The sequence below is a fragment of the Osmerus eperlanus genome, chromosome 7 (genome assembly GCF_963692335.1).
Source record: "Osmerus eperlanus chromosome 7, fOsmEpe2.1, whole genome shotgun sequence".
Classification (NCBI taxonomy): domain Eukaryota; kingdom Metazoa; phylum Chordata; class Actinopteri; order Osmeriformes; family Osmeridae; genus Osmerus; species Osmerus eperlanus.
Window position 1 is genome coordinate 5,289,042 of NC_085024.1, and position 26,236 is coordinate 5,315,277.

General features: G+C 42.7%; 1 protein-coding gene and 1 long non-coding RNA gene across 4 annotated transcripts; one reads left to right on the forward strand and one right to left on the reverse strand.

The window, feature by feature from the left end:
• LOC134024200 (complement C4-like) lies at positions 1 to 16,811 on the reverse strand. 2 transcript variants are annotated; one of them, XM_062466712.1, is made up of 41 exons: positions 16,663 to 16,811; positions 16,277 to 16,466; positions 16,013 to 16,190; positions 15,850 to 15,920; positions 15,670 to 15,758; positions 15,358 to 15,440; positions 15,169 to 15,253; positions 14,917 to 15,043; positions 14,366 to 14,507; positions 14,066 to 14,178; positions 13,812 to 13,973; positions 13,524 to 13,691; positions 13,225 to 13,419; positions 12,939 to 13,088; positions 12,565 to 12,694; positions 12,250 to 12,321; positions 11,951 to 12,163; positions 11,622 to 11,736; positions 11,468 to 11,538; positions 11,150 to 11,289; positions 10,846 to 11,061; positions 10,651 to 10,702; positions 10,469 to 10,555; positions 10,168 to 10,374; positions 9,918 to 9,993; positions 9,568 to 9,766; positions 9,317 to 9,421; positions 4,525 to 4,687; positions 4,245 to 4,435; positions 3,945 to 4,103; positions 3,803 to 3,862; positions 3,604 to 3,697; positions 3,307 to 3,472; positions 2,994 to 3,084; positions 2,799 to 2,873; positions 2,515 to 2,617; positions 2,290 to 2,379; positions 2,107 to 2,202; positions 1,928 to 2,011; positions 1,677 to 1,809; positions 1 to 1,501 (listed from the first exon to the last, which is right to left on the reverse strand). In XM_062466712.1, exons 1-41 carry the CDS (start codon positions 16,728 to 16,730, stop codon positions 1,366 to 1,368), a joined length of 5,145 nt encoding a protein of 1,714 aa, XP_062322696.1. In that variant the 5' UTR covers positions 16,731 to 16,811; the 3' UTR covers positions 1 to 1,365. The 2 variants fall into 2 exon arrangements, with proteins under 2 accessions (XP_062322696.1, XP_062322695.1); XM_062466711.1 differs by having other exon boundaries at positions 12,550 to 12,694.
• Positions 16,637 to 26,099, forward strand: LOC134024201 (uncharacterized). 2 transcript variants are annotated; one of them, XR_009930861.1, is made up of 4 exons: positions 16,637 to 16,795; positions 23,466 to 23,612; positions 23,793 to 23,900; positions 25,048 to 26,099. It is a non-coding gene; the product is annotated as an uncharacterized LOC134024201 (long non-coding RNA). The 2 variants fall into 2 exon arrangements; XR_009930860.1 differs by lacking the exon at positions 23,793 to 23,900.
• Positions 26,100 to 26,236: the final 137 nt, after the last annotated feature.

Here is a 26,236-nt window from a genome sequence, read left to right on the forward strand (position 1 = left end):
TGGCGGTTACAATAAATTTATTTTGCTTATACAGATCATGATTTAACAAAGTACTTTGTGATCAGTCATAACGAAGGAGGTGCTAGCCACAGGTTGTTCGCCAGAGTGATGAAGAACAATCACAAACGCTACCTTATATAAACGTTAGATCAAATGGCATTCTATAAGGTCAATCCATCAATGTAATCAAGTCTATGATTGGCTTACTCAATTCAGTGACAGTTTGAAACAATACATCTCTGTACCATTTGTCCCACAATCCTTTGTGCGGGCCACTTCAAACAAGTATTTGATTAACCCCACCCAATGCAACAGGAAGGGTCAGAGCAGCAGATCACAATGACAATACAGTTGAATCCACATCTCCAGACCAACTGTCTCTTCCTCCCCAGGTGACAAGAACCCTCTCAGGTCACCCAGACTTCCCGTCTCTTAGACTTCACGTCTCCTAGTTATAAAACTGCAAATGGCATCTCTACCAAATGGGTTGAATCGACTGTCACTGTATTAAGCTTCTTCAGACTTCCCTTAAAACACATTCCTCATATAAAACACACACATTATAACTGTATTCCAAAATTTCCATGACAGAGCCCTATCTAGAGAACTAAACAAAAGCTATTCACTTCATTGACTTTGTACTTTTCGCCTGATTGGGTACTACCTAATACTTCTTCAAATCCTATAATCATGTATGCTGTGCTGAGTAGTAGCAGATAAAGTATTGTTTGATTGTTAAGGTTTTGAAATGTTATGAAACTTGTTTGTTGTGTTGACGTTGAACGTCAAAAGGGGGGACTGTGGAAGAAATTGGGATTTCCTGTGTGCTTACATTATTCACTAATCAATAGAACTAGTCATTGGATACTAGTTAGTACGTTCTCATGTAAGCTTGCTATTAATGAGAGTATATTGTGTCTATGTGTCAGGTTAATGGATGTTCGGGGTCAGGAGAAGGTACTGGCTAAACTTTTCCTTGTCATGACTACTAGGAGAACTCCAACTATGAACTCTCTAGTGTGAGAGTTGTCATGTGTTGGGAGCAGTGAATCTTTATCTCTGAGACTGTTGTAACGTCATTCCTGCCTGACTGTCACAATCTATGTTTACATTCTTGTGCCCTATAAAGATGGTCCTCCGGTTTTCAGAGCGGAGAGACCTGGTTGAGACCTAAGCTTGGTGTTGTGTTGTCATTTTATGGTCAGAAGACTGGTTTCCTCTCCCAATCTGCAGATTGATAATACTTATTGAAATCCAGAACTCAACTGAACTTAGTCACTCCGTTTATGAAGAGACGGACAAAACACTTTCTTCATCAGTATGTTGGTATTATTGTCAAGAACGATGTATTAGAGAACTAACTCTTTACTGGGTACAGCCACTCAATCTATACTCAGACACAAATTTATTGAAAAAGGCGCAATAGTCTCTGGCATGTGTTCCTTTGCATCGGCTCGGTATCTGTTCAATCCAGTTTGTTGATTCCAACAGATATTGCATCCTGTGGGTAAGAAGAGATATTGAAAGACAGACAGACAGAGAGAGAGAGAGACAAAAAGATAAGCCAGCAAAAGACAGAGTCAGAAACAGAGACACACAGAAAAGAGAGAGAAAGACACGGAGAAAGAGTGTGTCGGATATAAATCAGAAAAACCTGACATCTTGAATGCACTTACCGGCCACTGGTGTCAGTGGTTAGGCCATCTTTGCCCATGATCAGGTACTGCTTTCCCTTCTGCAGCTTTCCTTTACAGTGCAGCCTCTTAGCAAACACTCGGATCTGGCTCTCGTCCATCTTCATGTCTCTGTCTGAGGGTCCATCAACACATCAGAACACAGGCATTGCAGCTACTCATCTATGGCTATGGTTTACTATACATGGTAACTATGGTTTACTACATGGTAACTATAGTTACTATACACTTACTTGTTCTGAGTACCTCCACCACATTAGTTGTGTAGAGCTCAAAATTACCCTTCACAGTCACATTAAGAACCTCAACTTGGTAACCTAATATTTAAAAAAGCCACATTGTATTAATCAACTCATATTTTGTACAAATGACCACATCAATGTCATTGGAGTTTAGCTATTGTGATACAGACCATAATCTGCAAGAGGGTATTTGCATGCATGTTCCTGACGATCCTGTTCCCCAATCATCGGTTTATCGGAAAACGTCCTTTCCTTATGACATGGTCCTTTAGACAAGCGATTAGACATGATTACACAACGGTTCAAACCTGTGAGGAAATGTTGATGAATATGCCCAGGAAACAAAGACCTACTCTCTGCACACTGGCACACGCTCCCTTCACACAATTGAGCGACCATCTTGCTTCTTTGAGGGGCAGAGTACAAAACAGCACACTTCCTGGCTGTAAAGACAGAGGGAGCCTCATACAACAGGTAATAACACAGTTTTACTTCAACTATGGTTTTATCATTTCACAGAAACTTCAGTTGAAGAATTATGGAGGAGGTATGGATAAAAGGGTTAGGGTTATTCATACCTGGTTCATAGTAGTCATAAAATAAAGCTTGAGCTGGCTGAAGCAGACCAATGGGAATCCTTTGCACTGCCCTGAATGTAATGCACTCTTCATTCTCGAACATCTTGAATAAGATTGTGAGATGACAATTATTAATTTGGGGTTTAGAGATTAGATCAGATAGAAATGTATTCATCCTCAAAGGGAAATTTGTATATGGTATATATAAGTATTATATGGTTGGAACAATTCTACGAGGTCCTGGTGTGTACAGTATGATAAGTTCTATGATGAGAAAGTCCTACCTCGTTAAAGTAGATCAGCACTCTGTCATATGACGTTTCATAGTGCGATATGTACTCCTCTGGTTTGTCCTTCAGCTGTTGACAGAGATCAAAAGCGAATGTTGACAAGACGCATAGAGCAGCTTACGCTAACCCTAACCTCAAGCCGTGGAGAAGGTTCTTTCACGTCTTAGTCACTAAGACTTAGTGACTGACCTTCTCCAGGTCGTCAGTCTGTGCCTCAAAGCCACTGAGCAGTGTGATGTCTGCAATGGCCATTCCTGAGAGGTTTCTGCTCAGACTGTAACTGTGAAGAGAGAAAGCACACTTTGGTATGGAGGTTTGTTACAGCTCCGTCATAGCACAATATACAACGACGAGAAAGTGTGTTGCTGTATGTGTGTTAGTAAACGGTTGGAAGTAGACTACATACCTTGAAGATCCTCAGAGTTCACATTTGAAGATATTACCAATTTGACTTGCAATTGGCAATCAGAGCACTAATGGGATTCTTATCTCTAGAACTGACCTGACACATACTTCGTAGAGAACTTCGTTTTCAATGCTCTGCTCTGTATCTCTCTTGTGTCTGGTGCGGGCATCAAACCACTCGATAGATGATGAGGGGAAGTCCTCTTCCTCCCTCCTCGCCTCCTCTCCATAGTCCTCTCCGTAGGCATAATCAGGAACCTTGTCTGGTCGTAGAGAAGCCGTGTGAGAAATACAGGACCAACGCCGAAAATGGCATGACAAATCCTATTGCATGAATCCCCTTTCTTAGTATTAGGCTAACTCTATCAGATTCAGAACCATGTTGAGTTTTCACCTGTGTACAGCACTCGACCTTTGACTATTGTGACCTCTATCTTTAGATCTTGACAGTCATCCCTGGGATCTATGAGATGGTAAGCCTTTAAAACCTGCCGGACAGAACAGTAATATAAAACACAATAAGATTGCATTGACTTCAAATGATTATGGATCGATTGCAACTATTCTCAGTACCTTTGGAGCCCTTCAATTACCTTCATCTTGGCCTTTCCTTGTCCTTTGACAATTACATCAATATTCTTCCCCATCAGTGGCTGAGGAATAAGTAACAAGAGAGGATCAGGTTTATACAAGTGTGTGTGTGTGTATGTCTGTGTATGTTATTCAATGTTCTACCTTTAGCTCTGTTTCCACTTTGTCATCCGTATTTCCAAGTGATAGCTTCAGAATTGTGCTCTTCCCTTTAACAGTGAACGAGGCTTCCACTTCTGTGACTGGGGGCGGTGGCATATCCAAGGCATACTCTGAAAGAGCCTCCAGTGCCACTATAGTATCCTACAGACAGTGGCAGCATATCAGTGATGCGGATTCAAGCAAACTGAGAAACCCAGAGGTGAAGGGTGACGGCTTGTGTTTCCGTATGAGATGTTTTCGTGTTTTTTAGCTCGGTTGGCTCGATGGCAGGATACTCCTCACCTGTGTAGATTTGAAACCTCCTCCATAGTTCTCCTGGGTGGTTAACCAGCAAGCCGCAGACTCTGCCCACTCTGAGTCTTTGTGAGCTACTGCTGTCAGGAGGGCATAGGCTGTTGTCTCCACGGTTAAGGCCTTTGTGCCTTGGCTCACCAGTTCTGCATTGGCCCTCCAAACCCGGCAGCCTTTCGTATCTGGGGAGGCAAAGAGGAGTCAGGGGAGGCACAGGAGGAGAGAAATGTTGACTGATGTGTTGAATGTGATAGTAGTTCTTCCCTTGTACCTTTTGTGGCCAATCCTTGGAGTTTTTTCCAGGCGGGTTGTGCCTGTGTGCGGTCTGGTAAGCAGACTGCGAGACAGTAGGCAGTGATGGCCACAGCGTAGGGCCTCTCCAGCCCATCGAGACAGGACCGGAGGTAGGTCGTGGAATTTACGATACTGTCTTTCTACACAAAATAAGACCCAAAGCCACCACAATGAGCCGCTTAATTCACTGGCAACAATTGTTGTAACAAGTGTTGTAATGTTTCTTTTGTTATACCGCCAGGGGGGAGGTCTAGTATAAATTAACACCAGTTTAGCACTTCCTCTGATTCCTGTATGCACGAGAAAAGTACCTGAGTATACCCTGTATGGCAACCTCTGCTATTTCATATAAAGCTACCGCTAGATATATCCTTCTTCGTGGTCCGTGTCTTTGGCTAGGTTACCACATATTTTGGCGACTAGGTAAATTGGAAGATGTTTTTTTTACATTCCGTTTTGTCTGTTAGCGTTAGCTAAAAACAGTGTGCAAGTTAGGTGGCTATCTCCATGAGTGAAAGTAGTGAAGTGGAGCTTGGAGACGGGAGCCAACAGCTCAGAGTACCAGTGGCGGCAGGAGAGCCTCGTGTTCAGATGGCTACGTTTGGAACGATCGGTGAATTTGTGGAGGGGGGCGAGGACTGGACAGAGTGAGTCAGGTGGCTGAGCGGTTAAGGAATCGGGCTAGTAATCAGAAGGTTGCTGGTTCGATCCCCGGCTCTGCCAAATGACTTTGTGTCCTTGGGCAAGGCACTTCACCCTACTTGCCTCGGGGGAATGTCCCTGTACTTACTGTAAGTCGCTCTGGATAAGAGCGTCTGCTAAATGACTAAATGTAAATTGTAAATGTAGTATGAGGAAAGTTTGGGACACTTTTTCGCGGCTAATGGAGTAACAGAGGAGGCTACACAGCGCTCAATTCTCCTGAGTGTGTGTGGGGCAAGGACTTACAAACTGATAAGGAACTTAGCCACACCGAGGAAACCGGGGGAAATTCCATATGCTGGCCTGGTCTGGCTCGTTGGGAACCACCACAATGTATGCCATCGGTAATAGTCCAGCGGTTCAAATTCCACAACAAGTTTAGAAAGTCAGGTCAGTCTGTAGTTAACTTTGTTGCAGAATTACGGCAGCTATCAGAACATTGTGATTTTGGGGCAGTTTTAGATTACATGCTCCGGGACAGATTAGTGTGCGGCATTAACAATGACGCCATTCAGCGCCGGTTGCTGGGGGAACCCCCACCATTGAGTTTCAAGAAGGCACTGGAAATGTCGCGGGGGATGGAAGTGGCGGCAAATAATGCCAAGGACATTCAAAGTGGTCAGATAGGATCGCCATCACAGGCTGTGCACCATGTAAAGAGAGAGGCTGTGAAACCAGCAAGGAGAGTTGAATGTTTTATGTGTGGAGGGGCACACTATGCAAATGATTGCAAATTCCAAGAAGCTGTATGTCATGCCTGTAATAAAAAGGGACACTTAGCAAAAAAGTGCAGGGGTGTTGAAAATAGGGCAAAGAATGAAAGATGGAAAGCCCAGCAGAATCAAGCGCCCACCCAGTATCTTGAAGGAGATGAAGGAGAGGCAGCCTGTGCATTCAACATGTTTGCTGTGGATACCAATGAGGAACCGTCCATGCCCTATTATGCAACAGTGACTGTCGAAGGAAAGGACATAATGTTTGAAATTGAGTCTGGGGCTACAGCATCAGTCATCAGTGAGGAGACCTACAGGAGGACATGGGGACACAAGCCACCTCCTATTAAACCATCAACACTCAGACTAAGGACATACACAGGTCAGGCTATACCTCTTTTGGGGGTGTTGGAGGTGAACATTTCAGCTGGAGGTCAGAGGGCTCAAGGCAGATGTGTAATAGCCAAGGGTAAGGGGCCTAGTTTATTGGGTCGGGACTGGCTTCACAAAATTAAACTGAATTGGCATGATATTAAGTATGCTCATACGACAGAGGACATTTTGCAGCGCTGTGAGGTGTTCAGAGAAGAACACAGTGAGGTGTTCAGAGAAGAACTGGGCACACTTAAGGGCGTGGCTGTGAAGTTGCATGTTGACCCAGAGGCAGCGCCACGTTTCTTTAAGCCCAGAGTGGTGCCCTATGCAATGAAAAGCAAAGTGGAGGAGGAGCTGGAACGTTTGCAGGTGCTTGGCATCGTGGAGCCTGTCCAGTTTTCAAGGTGGGCAGCACCCATCGTTCCTGTTTTGAAGGGGTTCCTGGGATTCCTGGGTATGGTGAATTACTATGGAAAATTCCTGCGGGATCTATCGAAGGTGTTAGCCCCACTGTACAAGCTGCTGCACAATGACACAAAGTGGCAGTGGTGCGCGGAGCAGGAGAAAGCGTTTGCCGAGGTGAAAGAACTCCTTCATTCAGCAAAGCTGCTCGTTCACTATGATCCAGATAAAGACGTTGTGCTCTCATGTGATGCCTCGCCCTATGGAGTGGGGGCAGTCCTTTCACATGTCATGGAAGAGGGCTCAGAGAAACCTGTGGGATTTGTTTCAAGGACACTGACAGCTGCCGAGAAAGGTTACTCACAGTTGGACAAAGAAGGTCTAGCCATTGTTTTTGCAGTAAAGCGGTTCCATCAGTACTTATATGGGCGTGTTTTTAAGATCTATACTGACCATAAACCCCTGATGAGCCTGTTCAGTGAAACGCGTGGCATTCCGCCGCTAGCATCAGCAAGGATCCAACAGTGGGCACTCATCTTGTCAGCCTACCAATACAGCATAGTGTACAGAGCAGGGAAGGACAACGCAAACGCTGACGCGTTGAGTAGCCTGCCATTGCCTGAGACACCGGTCTCAACATATGTGCCTCTGGAGACTGTTTTTTCATTAGAGAAGTTGTCACAGACACCAGTAAAGGCAGCCCAAGTCAAGCAGTGGACAGAGAGAGACCCGGTGCTGTCCAAAGTAAAGACTTACCTGCTACAGGGCTGGCCCAGGGTGGTGGACAGTGAGGAACTGAAACCATATGCCACACGCAAGACTGAACTCAGCCTACAGGATGGCTGCATTTTCTGGGGGGCGAGAGTAGTCATCCCTCCCCCAGGTCGCTGGCAGATTGTGGAGGAGCTACATGAGACCCATCTGGGTACGTCGCGAATGAAGATCCTAGCGAGGTCCTATGTCTGGTGGCCAAAGATGGATTTAGACCTGGAGACCAAGGTGAAATCATGCACACAATGTCAGTCTAATCAGCGCATGTCACCGCCAGCCCCTTTGCATCCCTGGGAGTGGCCAGACCACCCCTGGTCTAGACTACATCTGGATTTCGCTGGCCCGTTCATGGGGGAGATGTTTCTCATAATGGTGGATGCCCACTCCAAGTGGATAGAAGCGCACATCATGAGCAACATAACAGCCCCCAAAACCATAGACCAGCTCAGGCAAATATTCGCAATTCATGGGCTGCCTGACGCTGTGGTCACGGATAATGGTCCGACATTCACCAGTGAGCTGTTTGGTGAGTTCATGGAACAGAATGGAATTTGGCATGTTCATACAGCTACTTTCCACCCAGCCTCGAATGGATTGGCGGAGCGAGCTGTCCAGACGGTGAAGGAGGGTCTGAAGCGAATGAAAGGTGACACGCTAAGCACCAGGCTTTCCCGTTTTCTGTTTAAATACCGTCTGACGCCACAGACCACTACTGCTCGGGCTGCAGCAGAGTTGTTGATGGGGCGTAGGCCTAAGTCAAAATTGGACCTACTGCGTCCAGACATAAAGGCCACGGTGATGAGGAAGCAGGAAAAGCAGAAGGAGGGACATGATCAACATGCACAAGAGAGACAGCTGAAACCATGGGACAATGTCTGTGAGAAATTTCAGCTGCAACTCTAGTCAGAAATGGCTGCCTGGGGTGATCCTGACACAGAGAGGTCCTCTCTCATATGTTGTTGAGCTGACTGATGGATGAGTGTTCCGCAGACATCAAGACCATGTCCGCCTACGTCATGACATCAGCCCAGAGATCATCCGCACCTCCGAGTGTCCCCTGGTGAGCCAGCCTACTGTGGGAGTATCTCACCAGAGGAAAGGTCACTCGGGGAAGGGTCGGCGGCCCCTGGGGGGGGGGGGGACAGTTGACTATGGACCCACAGACCCCTCCTGTGACCCCGTCACCTGAACCACCCGAAACACCTACACCGGCAGTGCCAGCTACAGCCCCGGAGATGGTGCGCAGGTCACAGCGTGCTCGAAAGCCTCCAGACAGACTGATTGTGGGTTAATCACTGTATGTGTTCAATTGAATTGACTGTGCCAGTTGTGTATATGCCAAACATAATTGTTGTTAAAATTAAGGTTATGAAAGACAATGACACTAACTTAGCTTAATTTAACGAGTTGATTTGTATTCGGGGAATGTTGGAATTTAGTGGGGACGAGTGTTGTAATGTTTCTTTTGTTATACCACCAGGGGGGAGCTCTAGTATAAATTAACACCAGTTTAGCACTTCCTCTGATTCCTGTATGCACGAGAAAAGTACCTGAGTATACCCTGTATGGCAACCTCTGCTATTTCATATAAAGCTATCGCTTGATATATCCTTCTTCGTGGTCTGTGTCTTTGGCTAGGTAACCACAGTCTTTCTACACAAAATAAGACCCAAAGCCACCACAATGAGCCGCTTAATTCACTGGCAACAATTGTTGATGTACTCTCATAGGATGCAGTTACATTTAGTACATACAGTATCCCCATTGTTATCATGGGTTCTCAGGACTTATCTGTGTCTGGCTTACCGCATCGTTCTTCTCTTTCTCGGGTAAGAAGGCGAGGGACCGATTGAGGGCAAGAGTTATGAAAGCAGTCATGGATACTTCTCCACCTATGCCTCCAACACCCCCCTATAGGACAAATACAGATTCAGCTTCCAGCTTTGTCTTTTTTATAATCATATCACCTAATGTAGGGTAAGACGTTGTAATTGACACTCAAATGTTCATTCAGTGGTCTACTGACAGATAACTTTCATTCCATCTCAATTTCTTACACGCAGGTTTCTGTTGTAGACGGGATAAGGGTCAGTAAACGAGCCGTCATCATTTTGTTTTGAGAGGAGGTATTGAACCGAAACCGTGATGTCGTCATGAGACACAACCCGAACCTGGCCAATCCTTCCCTTCTCCACGCTGACTAATGCTTGGCGCTCAGCCACCAGCGACAACACCTTCACAACCATGCCAGTCAGCCTGGAGGAAAAACATAGTGACAAACCGATGTCAGTGTATGAGGTATGCTTAGAATCACAAAGAGTGAGTGAAGGGGTAGAAGCCTAGTGGTTAAGGGATATGTTTCAGCTCTAACAGTACAAGATGGTAGCAGAGGAAGGTGTGAACTGACCAGTAACTGGATGGAGTATTAGTCCAGCCTCCGTAAGATCCATCGTTCTTTTTAAATGTCAGAATCCTCGAGTAGCCTGAAGGAAGGAGGAAAAATTGACCAGCGACAGTCGTTTTAACAATCTGTGTCGCAGTGAAACACGTCAACTGTTTTTAAATGACTTTCCATCCATGGCTCATGAATAAGCCCATTTTCACAGGAATGAGGAGATTCAAAAGAATAATTGTGCAACACCCCTCTTCTTCCTCACCACTTTCGGTGTTGTGGAGGGCAGTATCTCTGGTTCCTGCAGGAAGCTCAAACCAGCCCTGGGACATGTCCAAGTAGCGCAAGGCCAGGGCCAGGGGGGCCAATTTAGTCATCGTCTGCTCTGCACAGCCAGTAGGGAGCTTGAGCAAGCGTTTAACCCCTTCAGGAGACAGCAGGGTTTTGGCTGTGGTTTTGCCAAATCCCTCCCCTGGAAATTAAATCATTAAGTCAGAGAAAAAAAGGATTTTGAGCAACTGGAAACAAAGTAAGAAAAGTTCATATCTGAGGAGCATTAATGAGACCTTCTAGCCTGACAAAGATGTTGGTTCTGGAGCCAGGGACGCTGTTGTCTGGTAATTGTCCATTAATAGCGAACTCATCACTCCCCCCTAACAGAGAAGCAGAGTACCAGGTTATGGTTAGGTAAGTCTTTTCAATATAGGCCAATCATTTGGTGTATTAGATGATTGTATAATGATGTTACCTTTCAGATCAAGAACATGACTTTCCTCTTTCCACTCCTCTATTCCCTCTGTCTAAAACCCAAATCATTATATTTTAATATTTGAACAAGCTCAGGTTCATGACACATGATCCAAAGAGAGTGTATTTTATATAATTTCACTCAGGCTTTCTCTTTCATTCAGACACATAGGTTGACGGTATGGGTTATGCTTACCCTAACATTCAGAAGCTTTTCAATTGCATCCACGCCAAGCTTGTTGTCTCTGTTGTAGATGCGTATCGTGATAGGTATGGTGCCGATTGCCATGGGTACGGCAGAGAAAGTGACTGATTTGGAAGATTGTTGCGCCACAGTGATGTTGACATAAGTAGATATGGAGGCTGATCCAGGAGAACAGAGCCCTTCAGTCGGCACCATATGGACTGCAAGCTACAACGAAGCGTGGTAATTGTCAGAGGTTTATAAAGACGGTTGCCATGTCTCAGAACGGGTTTCAAGTGAAGGTTATCAAACCTACCTCTGCAGGGTTTTCCCCATAGTTGTGTATGACAGGAACAATGGACAGCTGCTCATACTGCTTAACTGAGTACGGCAGTCTCAGTGATACAAACAGATTCTTGAACACGGTCATCTGAAAAGGCTCTGCCACACAAAAACCTGAAGGAAGGACATGGAATTATTGATGGATTAAAGTGCCAGGCTAGCTCGCTAGTTGTTCAGAGTTTTTGTCAAGGCTATGGCTATTGTTACTGGTAGCTATTTCTACCTCTGGCAACAGATAATTACAGGTTGTTCAGTATCTTCTAAACACATGGATGGGGAACGATTGTCATACCATGAGTTTTTGATAAACTGACAGCCTGAATCTCCCAGGTGGTTATGGAGTCATGCAGAGATAGAGTGTGACTAGGAGATAAACACATCATAATAGTTAATTACGTTTGACTAGGAAGGGAGGTGAGTAAGGCACTAAATCTCCTGTTACTTACTCTTTTTTACCATCCACCTCAATCACTGTGAAAGCAAAACTTGGAGGGAAAGATCTCCGAATGTTTTGAAGGGAGGCATCAAAGAAGAATTCCTCAATGTCAGTTTCACTGGCCGCTGGTGAAGGGAGATGACTGAATATCACAATAAAACTTTTGAATCCTTTTTAAACACTTTTTATCCTGTTGTTTCTAAAAACTTTTTGATACAGTACCGTAGTATAACCAACACTGTTTCCTTCCAAATTAACAGTAAGGAGGCAAATACATTCAAACTGGTCAAAAGTTTGGTTCATTGTTTGCAAAATGCTGTTTATGACTGTCATACTCACTCCTGCCATGGCCTTTGATAACGTCCTCCTTCTTTTTTGTGTCTCTTAGCTTTTCCCCCTGAAGGCAGCAATCTTTGAAGGCCTGAGTGCAGTTTGGGTCTTTCACGGTCAGTGACACTCTCTTTGCCCTTTCTTCGCATGTCCTCCTCATTGGGATCAGTGTGAGACCACGGACACAGCACTCTTGCAACTTGTCATCTGTATACTTTGATTCTGACAGTGAGACGGAGAGGAAGAGGTTATTGAACTTGTGGGAATGTGTGTGCTGTTTCAAGAAAGAACTACAGGAAGAACAGTACTTATGGTCATCATCTCCAGTTGTAGATTCAGGGAGCGCCTGCGTCTCCTGAAGTCTTTGTGACAGCCCAAACCTGAGAAAACATCCTTTCTACAGTTATACACAGCACATTGTAAAGTGTTCATTTAAAACCAAGAGTGTATATTTTACTTGTCGAGTGTTTATGTAAGTCCATAAGATGGACCTGTTTCAACCATCCTGGTGTTACATGAACACTTAATAAATTTGGTGGGATAAAAAACACATAAAAGAGAGTACATTTTTTCCCAAACATAACTTGAATAGATATTTCTACTCTCACTGATGCTTGGCGTACCCTGTCTGTTTTGGGACTTCTCAGTTGAGGCGGACATGAAGGAGAGACCAGCATCGTTGAGAACAGAGGCCATGTCTTGTCCTCCACCATAGGAACAGCCCAGGTCATAGGACTGCATAGAGGAGAAGACCTGTGCAGACAGATGAACATCCAGACTGAACGAGTCTAACAAGACACTATAATCTCCCATTTTACGGAACATACAGAACTTTGCAATCTAGTGATTAAAAAGGGACATGTGAATACAGTTATTGCTTGTATTATCATTGATCACAGAACTTAATATAGCCTCAAATCTGTTAATATTTTGCTCAGCAAGCTGGAGCTGCATATTTACATTTATTTATTTATATATTCGTTGATTTGCGGGTCACCTGTTTGGCAGTGAGTTTGTTCTGGGCATTGAGAGCATAGATGGCTTTGTCCACAGCCATCAGCGCAACTTTACCCTTCTGGCCTTCCAAATCTATTGTGACCTTTGTCAGGGACCCTGGTAAATACGGACCAGATGTTGGACTTGAGATCTGGATATGATAGACAACCACACCTTCACTCACACACTTTTCACAATATTTTAACCATGTAAAAAAGAGACACTGTTTCTTGTCTTTAAATTAAATGCTACATGGTCTTCTTCATCATCATGGACTGGCTACCAACCTTGAGCTTGCCCTCACACTCATCCTCGACATCCACCCACACAGAGTCAGCGATGATGTCACCATTCTGGAGGTAGTAGAAGCCAATCAGACGGAAGGATGGAATCATAGCGTGTGTAATTTGGAAGGAGCTGGCTGTAACAGGCCCTCCTGCTCTGACAGATTTTTGCGTAATTAGAACTCCTCGGCTTAAAACCTAAGCACCAGGGACAGAGATAACAGATATTTTCTCTGTGTCAAAAAGAGTGTTTATCGTTTTCTGCAGATCCTCGGTTTGTAATCAAGGATAGACACTCTCACCATGTAGTAAATGTATCCATCTTTGGGTTTGGCGTTTGCATGGAATGTCATTTCAAAGGGTTCTTCCACAGACCAATCGGTGTGATGCACACTTATGTACAGATAGCTGTTACTAGGAGATGAGACACGTTTGATAATTTTATTCTTTTGATGGCCATCTACTGTCACCTGTTGAAAAAACAAAATGCCATTACTTGGTAGGTTGTATTTAAGTTATAGCAAGCATTTGTTGATGCCTATATAAATGTAGCAATGTGGTGTTTCAAAACTCTGTTGTGTCATACAAACCTGGACAGTTATTTGTTTAGCATCAGCTGGGACAGCTAATGTGCTCCCTGCTACACCCTGCTGGTTGGTTAGAACATTGTTGGGTTCCCTCTGGATCCCTTCACCTTGAATATCTACTTTCACTTTTTCTGCTGGGGATCCATCTGGGAGGCTGACCACCACCTAGTTTGAAAAAAAATCCCCAAAACATCGAATTTGTGTTTTTCACGTCAAAATCGGAACCATGGATGGAGCGCTCAATTCTCACTCCTTACCGACACATAGAGATGGAAACCAGGGATGAAATGGGAGCGTGTGCGGGACAGATCCACGTAGTAAACCTGAGAAACCACCGGAAGGAAGACCTCTGCTTCCTGAAGCTCACCACCTAAGGAAATCACACGTACACCAGTATTAGCATGTTGTCTGCTAAATGGATTCCAAGATGCCCTATGCCCTGCTTTTATTATGTTGACCCCATAGCAAAAAGGTGATCACTTGCGTCACTATCTGATCCCTGCTAGATTTGAATGCTGTTTTTGTATTGTACTGTGTTCGATTGTGCCAAACCTTACTGGTGATGTCGTTGACAGAAGCAGCGATGTGAAGTTTCGCCCCGCTTTGGTCCAGGTCAGACAGGCTTGTATTCATATTGTTTTGTAGGAGTTCATCTAGGCGGGATACTTTCAGCTCTGTAGCACCTAGTCCATTAATGATCTGAGACAGAATGCGAGTAGGTATCAAGTGAAAGCATCTTCCTGGGGTTAAAGGGTTCAGTCAAACAGAAGCACATTCAGTATCTACTTTCAAATAAATAATAATACAAATCACCTTTATAAAGAAAACCTCCTAATTTGACCTCACCATCAAGTAACTTTCTTCTGCTGCATGTCTTCTCATGATTACTCAACTTTTGGAACGAGCTAAACATGTATGCGTGTGTCCAATGCTCAAGTACTGTAACTGCAGAAGTCAGTTGGAATTATCGAAGACTCTACTTAGGATAACTTGATGTGCAGTCAGGTCATTTTCTCTTAGACATATTTCTCTTACTTATTGTAAATCGCTTTAGAAGAAATGACAGTCGTGCTAAAGAACTCAATTGGAAATGAGTGTATTCCCTTACCGTTCCAGTTAGCTCTAGTCCCCTTATGAACACAGTTGTTTCTTTCTCACCCTCTGACCCCTGGTTGACTGTCCTTACTCCCACTCGACAGTGGAAGGCTCCTTTTATAGTTTCCCCATAAGAGTACCTGGGTCGGGAAGCGGTTTCAGATCATAGTATATAATCGAGAGATGAAAAAGTAATTTTTCATGTTATTTTCTATTTGCGTGTGTTTGATTGTAGAAATCGGCAGACGTTGGAACTGAGGCTTACATGGCTTGGATGGTGAAGGGGAGGTCTTGGTTCACCAGGAGATAATTTTGTTCAGGAAGGATAGTCACCTCAAAGCTGGGCATCACTAAAACATTCAAATGGGCAAGCAGTGAAAAACTTCTATCAAACATAAAATAGTCAGATGCAGAATATGGAACTTCAATTGAATCTTAGGAAACAGAATTTCACCAAATTTCTGGACTCTGAACTCTCGTATGGCAGCTTCCTTTTCATCATCTTCATAGTGGGCCACTATCCTCCATGTACCCATTCTAGAACAGATATGCAGGTATAGGTATGGCATGGCTTACATGTGACATGACTCAATGATAGCAATCAATGATAGCAATCAATGATAGCAATCAACGATAGCGATCAATAAACAAGAGCAACAAATATTAGAATCTTTTGTAGGGCAAATAGGCTTTTTACAATGTATGATTCTGAAGTGTTTGTAATGCTTTGGTATCTTATCACATTATTTAAGCTCTCTGGACTTACTTAGACACATCAGGAATGTTCATTGAACTGCTGAAAATTCCAGAGGTTGCTTTAAGGAGGGCCTTCTTTATTCTGTTTCCCGCTGCGTTCTGTCAGAGTTAAACATCAATGTCACATTCAGAAGCTCCAGATATCTGTGCTCAAGGTCAACAAGCCAACAATTAAAATGTTTCTACTCACAAAAACGGACAATTGAAAAATGCCATCTACAGGTCTCATTGAGTGGTCCAAGGTAAATACCCTGTAGTTCACTGTTAAGAGAAGAAACATGATATTTCACCCATCTGTTTATGAATAAAAGTATCTTGCTATGCATGAAATTCTGTTTAAATTCTTGTTTTACCTTTCTGAGTGGGATTGTAGATGGGCTGATCTGTCTGAATGAAGATGTAGCCTTGGTGTTTGGAGACTAAGACCCTTGTAAACTGTCTACCTTCCACCGAGGCAATCTCACTCACCAGCAAGAGATAGGGGGGTTTACCGCGGAGGAATTCTACTTTTGACATCTTCTCCTTGTCTATCTGAAAACATACTTAACATGAAGGATTCACATATATGTATTGTTCCAAGTTGTGGGTCTGCTGTCCATCTCACATTTTGCACATACCTCTAGTTCCACTGTTTGAAACTGCCCCACTTGAGTACAGATTGTGCTGATCCTCTCTGAGATCAGTGTCCCTCCTATCTCGACCTCCAGGTAAACAGTTACACGTTTATTGAGGAGGGTTTCCCCCACATGGATCAGAACTTGCTCCTTAACTCCGATATGGAACACATTGGGAGCTGAGATGAAGAAGCTGAAAGACCAGAGTTGATTCATAGGAATTTCAACAAAGCACATTCATGGCAAAAATCTGGAAATTGAATTGACCTTTCACATCAAGGATTAAACTCATGAGGTGAGTAACAAAACTGCCTCATTGGATCTACGCAAAAAAAAAAGACAACAGGACTGATAATGCCCTCTTGCAGCTGTTGAAATATTTACTGTACCTTTCTATTGCTTGTGCTGGTTCCACAGCTAAGACGAGGAACACCAGTAGACAGATGGGAGACCCCATGTTCCCTGTTTGGAGGGCTGTGCACAGAATGAATCCCCTCTGTTGTCCTGCAAATCTTTTATACTGTAAGCACCTCCCACCTCAACAATATTTCTCAACGTTTCTCAATGAGGTTTACCAAAACAAAAACTTCCCCCCCTTAAAATACCAGTTGGTGTCCAGTGTAGGTCAATTCAAGGTCCTTCACTGTCTTGTATTTCAATTCAAATTATAATATGAGGGAAGAAGGCAAATCACACCATAACTCATTTACAATGTTTCTTTTTGCATAGTTTTCTTCTCTCTGATTCTCATGAAAATAATGTTGGTTGGTGCATGTATTCAATGTTATGTTGAATAAAAAATGCCGAAAAACTGTACAATGTGCAGTGACGCTGCCAAATTCAATAAAAACAACACAGTTCTCTACCCTGTTTGGCTTGACAAGAGAGTTTTGGAAATCGTTCACTATTTCACAATCTAACTGGCAGTTTTCCCCCTAAGTCATGTGATTTCAAGGAATTTCAAGGCCTGTTCTCAATCAGATGCCTGCATTTTCCCTCTTTGGCAACATTCCATATTTACCTAACTCTCATTTTTAGGAGGATACAGACCTGAACTGCTACTTGCATAATACTATTTTTAAGCAGCTTGATATTTTGGCACACCCCAAAAAACTAGAAAGTGCATTTCCTGCAGAAAATGCATTGGAATGCTGAAAGCTGAAATGAATTTTAAAAAATTGCTGAAAAAACTGAAATGAGAAAATACCCGCAAGCTGAAATGAATTTAAAAAATGTGTGAGTCACACAGAAGAGGCAGTGTTGAAGCTGAACTGCATCATCTACAGTAACAAAGCTAAGAGCTTAAATACAATGCTGAAAGCGGAACTGTTAAACTATAGAAGTAGTAGAATATTAGTTTTAGTAGCTGAAATTATAGTTGGGATAGTAATATCAGTAGCAGATACAGTAGTATCAGTGGCGTAGTAGAATAAAACAGTTCCATTAGCAATAGTAGTAAAAGAGATATTAGCAACACCTGCAGAATTAGTAGTTGTAGTAGTGGCATAAGATATAGTAGCAGGTGCAGTAGTAGTAGCAGCACTAGTAGTATCAGTAGTGGTAGTAGTTGTGTAGTAGTGCTCTTAGTCTTTTAATGAGACGAGTTGACTAAATAGCTCCGTCTTGTGACTCCACTAATAAACTAATACCAATCACCTAAGAGACTGAGTGGCGCGTGTGTGTGGTTGCCATGGCGCAGCTGTGACCGTTAACGAGCTGGGCAGAGAGAATAACAGAAATGTACCTTGAATCCACACCTCAAACAAGTTAAGATAGACGTAAAACTATACGTCCAATTCAAAAAATACAGATATTTTCCGAGACCCAAGACTCTGCCAAAACCAGAGATATCATTTATATGTCTGTGCGGTCAGAAATACTACTCTACCGGCAGTTTCAAAAACTTGTACCTTCTGCTTTCATAATTCGTGGTGCGCGTCTGTGTGGTTGCCATGGCGCAGCTATGATTGCTAACGCGCTGAGGGCAGAGAGAATAACAGAAATGTAGAATCCACACTTCAAACACGTTTATCTAGACGCAAAACTGTATGTCCAATCCCAAAAATATGGATATTTTCCGAGACCCAAGACTCTGCCGAAACCAGAGATATCCTTTTATATGGCTGTGCGGTCAGAAAATACGACTCTACCGGGCCGGCAATTTCAAAAACGTGTACCTTCTGCTTTCTCTGAGAAATTTGTCACCAGATTTGCATTGGTCTCTATGGGGCTAGAGAGCACTAGCTCTAGCGGGGCTCTGAACAAATTTGTAAGTCTGTTGGATTCCACAGACAACTGTCTACGACCAGCACAACATTTGCTATCTATTGATCCAAAAACGAAGCATGAAGAGTGAAAATTGTGGCAATGCCGGCAAATATTTTTTTAACCAGATTTCGAAGCTCCTAGTGTACTAGCTTCTAGTGTTTCAGTCAGCACTCTAGGCTCTCACATACACACCCATGTAAATCTCAGAAACGGGTTGAAAAACTCATGAAACATAATCAGGGATATTGAAAAAAGTCGAAAACATATAAAAAAGCTGATTTTTTTAAAAATAGTTTAGGGTTTTGTTAACATTTTAAAGTTTAAATGGTGGCTCTAGCTCAGGGGTCGGCAACCCAAAATGTTGAAAGAGCCATATTGGACCAAAAAAACAAAAAACTAATCTGTCTGGAGCCGCAAAAAATTAAAAGCCTTATATATGCCTTATAATGAAGGCAACACATGCTGTAAGTGTCTATAGACCAATTATTTGTTTGTAAACATTCGGGATGCGCGCGCAATGTGGCTGCAGAAAACCGGGAAAGGATAGCCTTTATAATGGTTAGAGAAGTACACGGATTATACAAATAGTACGATTTAAAAAGAACAAAAAGGTCGAGAAGGACAGCCTTTAAGAGAAAAGTCGATTCCCCATTGATCTGTCGCATCAGAATTTTGATTTGGGTTACGAAAGTCTTGAGATTTGAGTGAGAATGTCGCCCGGTAGACCGCATCTTATGCGGCAGCTATGTCTTCACGTCACAAAGTTCATCATTTTACAGTTTTACAGTCAATTATACACCTTAAAAGTCAAGCAGGGCAGCTTTAAAGAGATATGGGAATTCTGCTTTTAGCCAGCTGGTCCGATTATTTTTGTGATTTGTGTAAAACTGGCAATCTGAGTGAGACTGAGTCCCCGTTACACTGTTTTGACGTTGTTAGCCTCAGTCAGACTCGGGTCGCTCACTGGCAGTGTGCACAATGTTGTATTTCACTCCATTCTCCACTATAAACGTCAGGGAGGACTGCCTTTTGTAGATACAAGCCTGCTGAAGTTAGCCAGCATCTCGGATTTCTTTAACCAAGCCTGTTCATTTGCCTGAGAAAGCGACCTTCGTTAGCCAGGCTAGTTTTGCCCGAGCCAGCCTAGTTTTGCCCGTTCACTCCATTCTACAGTAAAAACGTCAGGGAGGACTACCTTTTGTAGATACCAGCCTGCTGAAGATAGCCAACATCTCGGATTTCTTTAACCGAGCCGGTTTCATTCGTCATTTGCCTGAGAAAGTGACCTCCGTTAGCCAGGCTAGTTTTGCCCTATCACTCGGTCAGGATATTTAAGGTATCGGGGGTCAAGTGACTTTTGTGCATGGACAAATGAAACGTAAATGTATTTGTTCAAAGGACAAGTGCCTCAAAAAGTTAATGTCAAGCTCTGAAATCCAGTGGCCAGAGATATATGATGACCTGATCCAAGTGTATACCTGGGAGAAGTCCGTCCTTTGCAGCCGACATGCGCAGTTGAGCATGTTTGACAGTGGTGTGACGTAGGGTGATAATTGGTCTATATTACTATCAAAATGATAAGTAGGCTACAAATACATAATGAGCATTCATGCAATCGCACTTTTTCTCTCACTCCCAACTGGGTACTCGGCTGCAAATGTAGCATGCCTTCCCTGGAAATGTCTGTTACTCTTTTTGTTATTTGACAACTTCTCATTACAAAGCAAACATGCAGGCAATCCTTCCGCATTGGCAATGAAAGCAAATGATTCGGTCAAAAACTGTTGAATCCTCTGTTCTCCTCAGCTATCTTTCTCTTTTTCCCTTTGGGATCCATGGCCCATGACACACCCGCCGGTTTGTTTGCAACAGCCACCTGTCTGGCATTACGCCGAGCTGAAAGAAACGTGTGTCGCAGGCTATGACGTAAATCTTCGTTGACAGAAATGTTGAAATAAAATATTTATTATACACATACACATTTTGCTGTAAAAATGTGTATAATAAATATTTTTTCAACATTTCAGTTTTAATAATTAAAACAAAAAATATGTTCTCACCATCTTTTTCCATTTTCATATTTTTAAAAAAGCTCCAGGGAGCCACTAGGGCGGCGCTAAAGAGCCGCATGCGGCTCTAGAGCCGCGGGTTGCCGACCCCTGCTCTAGCTGAAAGATTGAGGAAGAAGAAGGATTTGAAAGTTGAAGTTTAAGAGGATTAAGAGGATTTGGAAAAAACTCCATTGCAAAACCATTTAAAAAATATTATGAATATTGATTTATATTAATTCAAGCATAAGAGATAGAAAGCTGAAAAGTCATAGCACTCATAGCCTGAAACTGCTGAATTTTTTGATAGCTGAACAGTTTTAATAGCTGAAGATTTGAAGGAGCTGAAAGGTGTCACGGAAGAAATAGAATAATATGAAGAAGTTGAATAAAGATTCGAAGAACAATAGTTAAGCAGCATTCCAACAATACAAATATGAAGAAGTTGAATAAAGATTCGAAGAAACATGTATTCGAAGAAGAAGCATTCCAACAATTAGTACAGCTATTAATGGCTGTACTCATCGATGCTATTTCACTCATCCACATTTAGAATTTGAATACTGTAACCTGTTTACTGAGTTCTCACCTACTCTGAGTGCATGCTAACGCAGTATGCATTATAAGATCATGATCAATCTCTAAATTGTCCAAGTTCAACATTTCCTGGATGCCTTGCGATGGATGAAATCACACCTTGAAGGCATAACTCAGTGTATCAGAGTGAACAATGAGCTGTCGCCCACTGATGTGGGCATGCCCCAAGGGTCAATACTGGAGAATCAGAATGGGATTTATTCGCCATGAAAGTTTGCACAGACAAGGAATTTGCTTTGGCAGGAAGGTGCATACAATAAACATATAGGGACCTAAAATTTAAATATGTGGACTATCTATACTAAGGGTACATAAACTAGCAGTACTAAGTGGGATTAGAATAGAATTAAATGTACAATAAAATAAAATATAAGTTCATTTAATTCTATTCTAATCCCACTTAGTACTACTAAGTGGGACGAGTCACTGAGCCACTTTGAGTGGCACGAGTCACTGAGCCACTTTGTAACCTGGACCATTCCAGTGGTGAGTTCTTGTGCAGCTTGTTGTTTGCTCTTTACATGCACATGTATGACTGTATCATCTGCATACATTTGAACTTCAGACCCAGTACAGACAGAAGGCAGATCATTAATGTACAGGCTGAACAGGAGACGCCCCACTTAGTCTGCATACATTTGAACTTCAGACCCAGTACAGACAGAAGGCAGATCATTAATGTACAGGCTGAACAGGAGACGCCCTGGAGACGCCCGAGGTTCAGAGGTTAAATGAACTTATATTTTATTTTACTGCTAGTACTAAGTGGGGCGTCTCCTGTTCAGCCTGTACATTAATGATCTGCCTTCTGTCTGTACTGGGTCTGAAGTTCAAATGTATGCAGATGATACAGTCATACATGTGCATGTAAAGAGCAAACAACAAGCTGCACAAGAACTCACCACTGGAATGGTCCAGGTTACAAAGTGGCTCAGTGACTCGTGCTTGCATCTCAATGTGGAAAAGAACAGTCTGCATGTTCTTCACAAAGAGGGCAACAGATGCTACTGAGCCAGATGTCTATGTGTCAGGGGAGAAGCCCCAGGTGGGATCTGATTTGAAGTACCTTGGCATCATACTTGATTCCAACCTCTCTTTTAAATAGCAGGTGAAAAAGGTCATTCAAATAACCAAATTTAACCTAGCTCATTACCGATTTACCCAGAATTGTTTCACTACAGAGGTAGCCAAACTGTACTTCAAATCTATGATACTCCCCCACTTACTGCTTGACTAGTTGGGCCCAAGCTTGCTGTACAACATTAAAACGTATTTAGTCTGTCTGCAAACAGGCTCTCAAAGTGCTTTATAGGAAGCCCAGCAGCCATCATCACCGTTACATCCTCAGGAAGCATGAGCTCCTGAGTTGGGAACATCTTGTGCACTACGCCGACACATGTCTCGTATTCAAGATCCTAAATGGCCTGGCTCTCCCCCAAAACATATGGCAGCAGATCCACAAGATCTGCCATGAGAGGTGACTCTCATGCACCTAAAGCACCTTTAGTAAATCTGCTTTCTCTGTGAGAGCTTCCCATGTCTGGAAGACACTCAGACATAACTGCACCACCTATCACACTTCCACAAAAGACTTGAAAACATGGCCAAAGCACAATCAGATTTGTAAACATAATAATAATAATAAGCTGTATATTGCCACTTTCCATGTTGTCTGTTGTCTGTCGCTTGTGAGATATGAAAACACCCTGTTGCTTTTATGGATTTTATCTTGTTGCTATTTGTGTTATGTTGCTCTGTCTGTATGCCCTATGTTGCTCTGTGTGTGCTCATTGATTGTCTGTATTGTAATTGTTTTTAATAACCTGCCCAGGGATTGCAGTTGAAAAGGATCCGGCTGGCAAAAAACACAAAAAGCAAACACTTTTACTGAAATGTTGATTAATGTACACTGTCCCTGTAAAAATAAACTATATACAAGAAATACACGAAGAAAATGACTTTTTTTGAATTTACTACAGTAGAAAAGCCTGAAATGAGAAGCATGAGATCACATTTTTCATCTATTTATTTTCTCAAACATAATAAACATTTTAAACATATAGTGAAATTGAAAGGTTTCCTAATAATACTATATGCTGCCATTTATAGTAACTGATGTTCAGTAGCGTTCATGTACATATACCATAATGTCTGAGGAACACAGACATTGAGCAGTTCAATTCAGTCTAAATCTATCACCACACATTGGCCCTAACGTGATTGAATGTTGCAAGCCCCATCATATAAACTCCATCATTTCAGTTATTTTCTCTTTTCAGTCTCTTGGTGTCAGTAAGAGCCAGGAGTATGATGTCCATCCACAACTCCTGGACATGGATACGGAAAACACAAGAATTGCGTTTGGACAATCAGCTCCAGACTCCTAAGAGGCAGCTGCAGGAGCGGCCTATTGAACACTGAACACTGTGAGCACAGCGTTGGATTTGCCCAAGCAATTGTTCAAATGAAGGATGTGTTGACGTGTACACAATAGATTACACAGTTAGAAAAAATAAATTGTTCTTCTATTTCTTATTTGTGAAAAAATCAACTCAGAAACATGAATTGTCAACAATTATCATCGTTGTATGATTGTATCATTACAGTCCATTTAAAAATTGATCACCATATCAAAAGGACTCAGATAATCATCATATCAGAGCTTCTACTCCCCAAAACATGAAATCCATGAAATCTTCTTTGAGGTTCAGGCTGTGAGTAATCCCTCCACAGCTTAGTGTCCTGGGGAGCGGGGACTATTCAAGAGGTTCTACAAAGACGTTTCAAATCAACCTTCTTCTTCACATACTAATATTCAAATATATAATATCTTGAAAGCAAACACAAATTTTAATGATTCATAGAAAACTAACAAACAATTAATCGAAAGCATTGTCCGGATAAACACTGAATCTGCAAAACTCATTCTGATATTCATGTAGATGGGCTATTTTAATACTTACATCTTCTCGGCACCTTCTTATAAGTCCTGTAGAAGTGTTCTAATATATGTATTAATATATTTCACTGCTTCTCCTTTACTTGTTTCTCTAAATGTAAACCGTTGCTGTAGTCACCACACTCCTCTTTGGCCTGCTCTCCTCTGTTGCTTTCTCTGACTGGCTGTCCATGTCCCTCTCTCCCTCTATCCATCTCATTTCATGCAGGACTGGGGTTACCTAAGAGACTGGGCCTCAATGGAGAAAATCTCTTTTGCCACAATTAACTGTGAAAGTGACAGAGGGCATAGAGGGAGGGGACAGCAGAGGGGCGCAGATTGAGAGAGGGAAAGCAAGAGTGAGAGAGAGAGAGAGAGAGAGAGAGAGAGAGAGAGAGAGAGAGAGAGAGAGAGAGAGAGAGAAAAGGGAAAAGGGAAAAGGGAAAAGGGAAAAGGGAAAAGGGAAAAGGGAAAAGGGAAAAGGGAAAAGGAAAAATGGAGATGCACATGTGGAGATACAGTTAAAATGTAATGTGATATTGGTAAAATGTTATATTCACCAGTATACATGGGAACAGGTTAATATGGAGTTGTCAAACCCAAGTGAGCATAATATTGACCCTTAATTGATTTAAATGAATTTTAGTTTGCTCATGATGCACTATGCTCAACCTTATGATCACGAATACACTAAACACACTAAACATTCTCCATTAAATGGAGTTAGGCACTACTTCAGCATAACTTCATGTGAACCATGTGGAAATTAGTTTTAAAAAGTATCAACAAGTTTAGTTTAATTGTCCTTTATTGATAATAAACTTGTATTTGTCTTGTCTTGTCCAGTGTGATTTGGGATTAGGCCAAATGAGATGTAAGTATACTGCTCCGAGTGCACCTGACTCGCGTTTCCTTCTGTCTAGAGCTCAGGAGGGAGTGACCACTGTGTTTCCATGGAGAGCAGGACACAAAAGGGTGTGGCGTGGGAACATCTCCAAGGGTCAGGAGTGAAGGTCAGGAGGTCAAGGGTCACAACCAGCTGGACAGCACACAAGAGGAGAGGAGGGTGAGAAAAGGGGGAAGAGGGCCAACCCAGAGGCCGACACTGGACCCAAAGGGACATTAACATTGAACTGATGGGAGGCCCATACTGACCACGGCCTTTTCATGGAGAACCTAGGCTAAGACACACTCGTGGGTAATGGTCCGTGATAATTGACAAGTGACAAGCTTATTTTCAATGCAGATGCAAATGCAGCAGTCAAAATGCAGCGGCAGATCACAAGGATGAAAAAACATTTTCACATTTTATTCTGCATGTCTCTTTCTGTTATGAATACAGTTATTCAGCCCTACCCATAGTGTTACATTTTTATCTTTCTTTCTTTCTTTCAAACTCCAAAACCTCCAAAAATACACTTAAATGTAATTTATTGTTTGGCCCATCTGACTCAATCGAAACCATAGCCAGTAATCTGGAGGGGGGGGGGGGGGGATCTTTCCACAAATGTGCATAATCAGGCCAAACAATCTTTAATTCTTCCTATTATTGGATGGAAAAATACATTTTGTTGTTAAAGGTAACTTGTTCCAGCTCAGGACAATTGCCAAATGAAAACCCATCCTCTCTTTCAAAGATTTAGAGGTTCTTATAAACACTTAAATCTCTTCCCGCCTTGACCACAGCAACTCCTTGTGTATGGGAGTCTTTCGGTCTCGCCTCCAGCTGGTCAGAATGCAGCTGCTAGGTTCTTCACTGGCTCCAGTAAGAGGGACCACATTTCCCTCACTCTGGCCTCTCTTCACGGCTTCAAATTAGATCTACATTTTTTTTAATCCTTTGCGTTTAGAGCAATACATGGATTAGCACCACTTTATATTTCTGACCTTTGCAGTCTCCACAACACATTGAGGTCTCTCAGATCCTCAAACCAGATTATTTTTAGACACCACAATCTAGTAAGGAAGAGGGTGATGGTGCCTTCTCAGATGCTGCCCCGAGACTATGCCTCTGTGCATCTGGTCTTCCCCTAGCCTCAATACATTTAAGTGCTGCCTGAAGATACATCATTTTTCCTTGGTTTCTCATCCTCTGTAAGGCAATGCCATAGT

Coding starts and splice junctions, on each gene's coding strand:
- LOC134024200 (XM_062466711.1), bottom strand. CDS start 16,730: ATGGGGTCTCCCATCTGTCTACTGGTGTTCCTCGTCTTAGCTGTGGAA. Junction 13,420..13,523: donor ATGGATACATTTACTACATG/GTGAGAGTGTCT, acceptor CCTGGTGCTTAG/GTTTTAAGCCGAGGAGTTCT. Junction 9,994..10,167: donor CCTCCACAACACCGAAAGTG/GTGAGGAAGAAG, acceptor TCCTTCCTTCAG/GCTACTCGAGGATTCTGACA.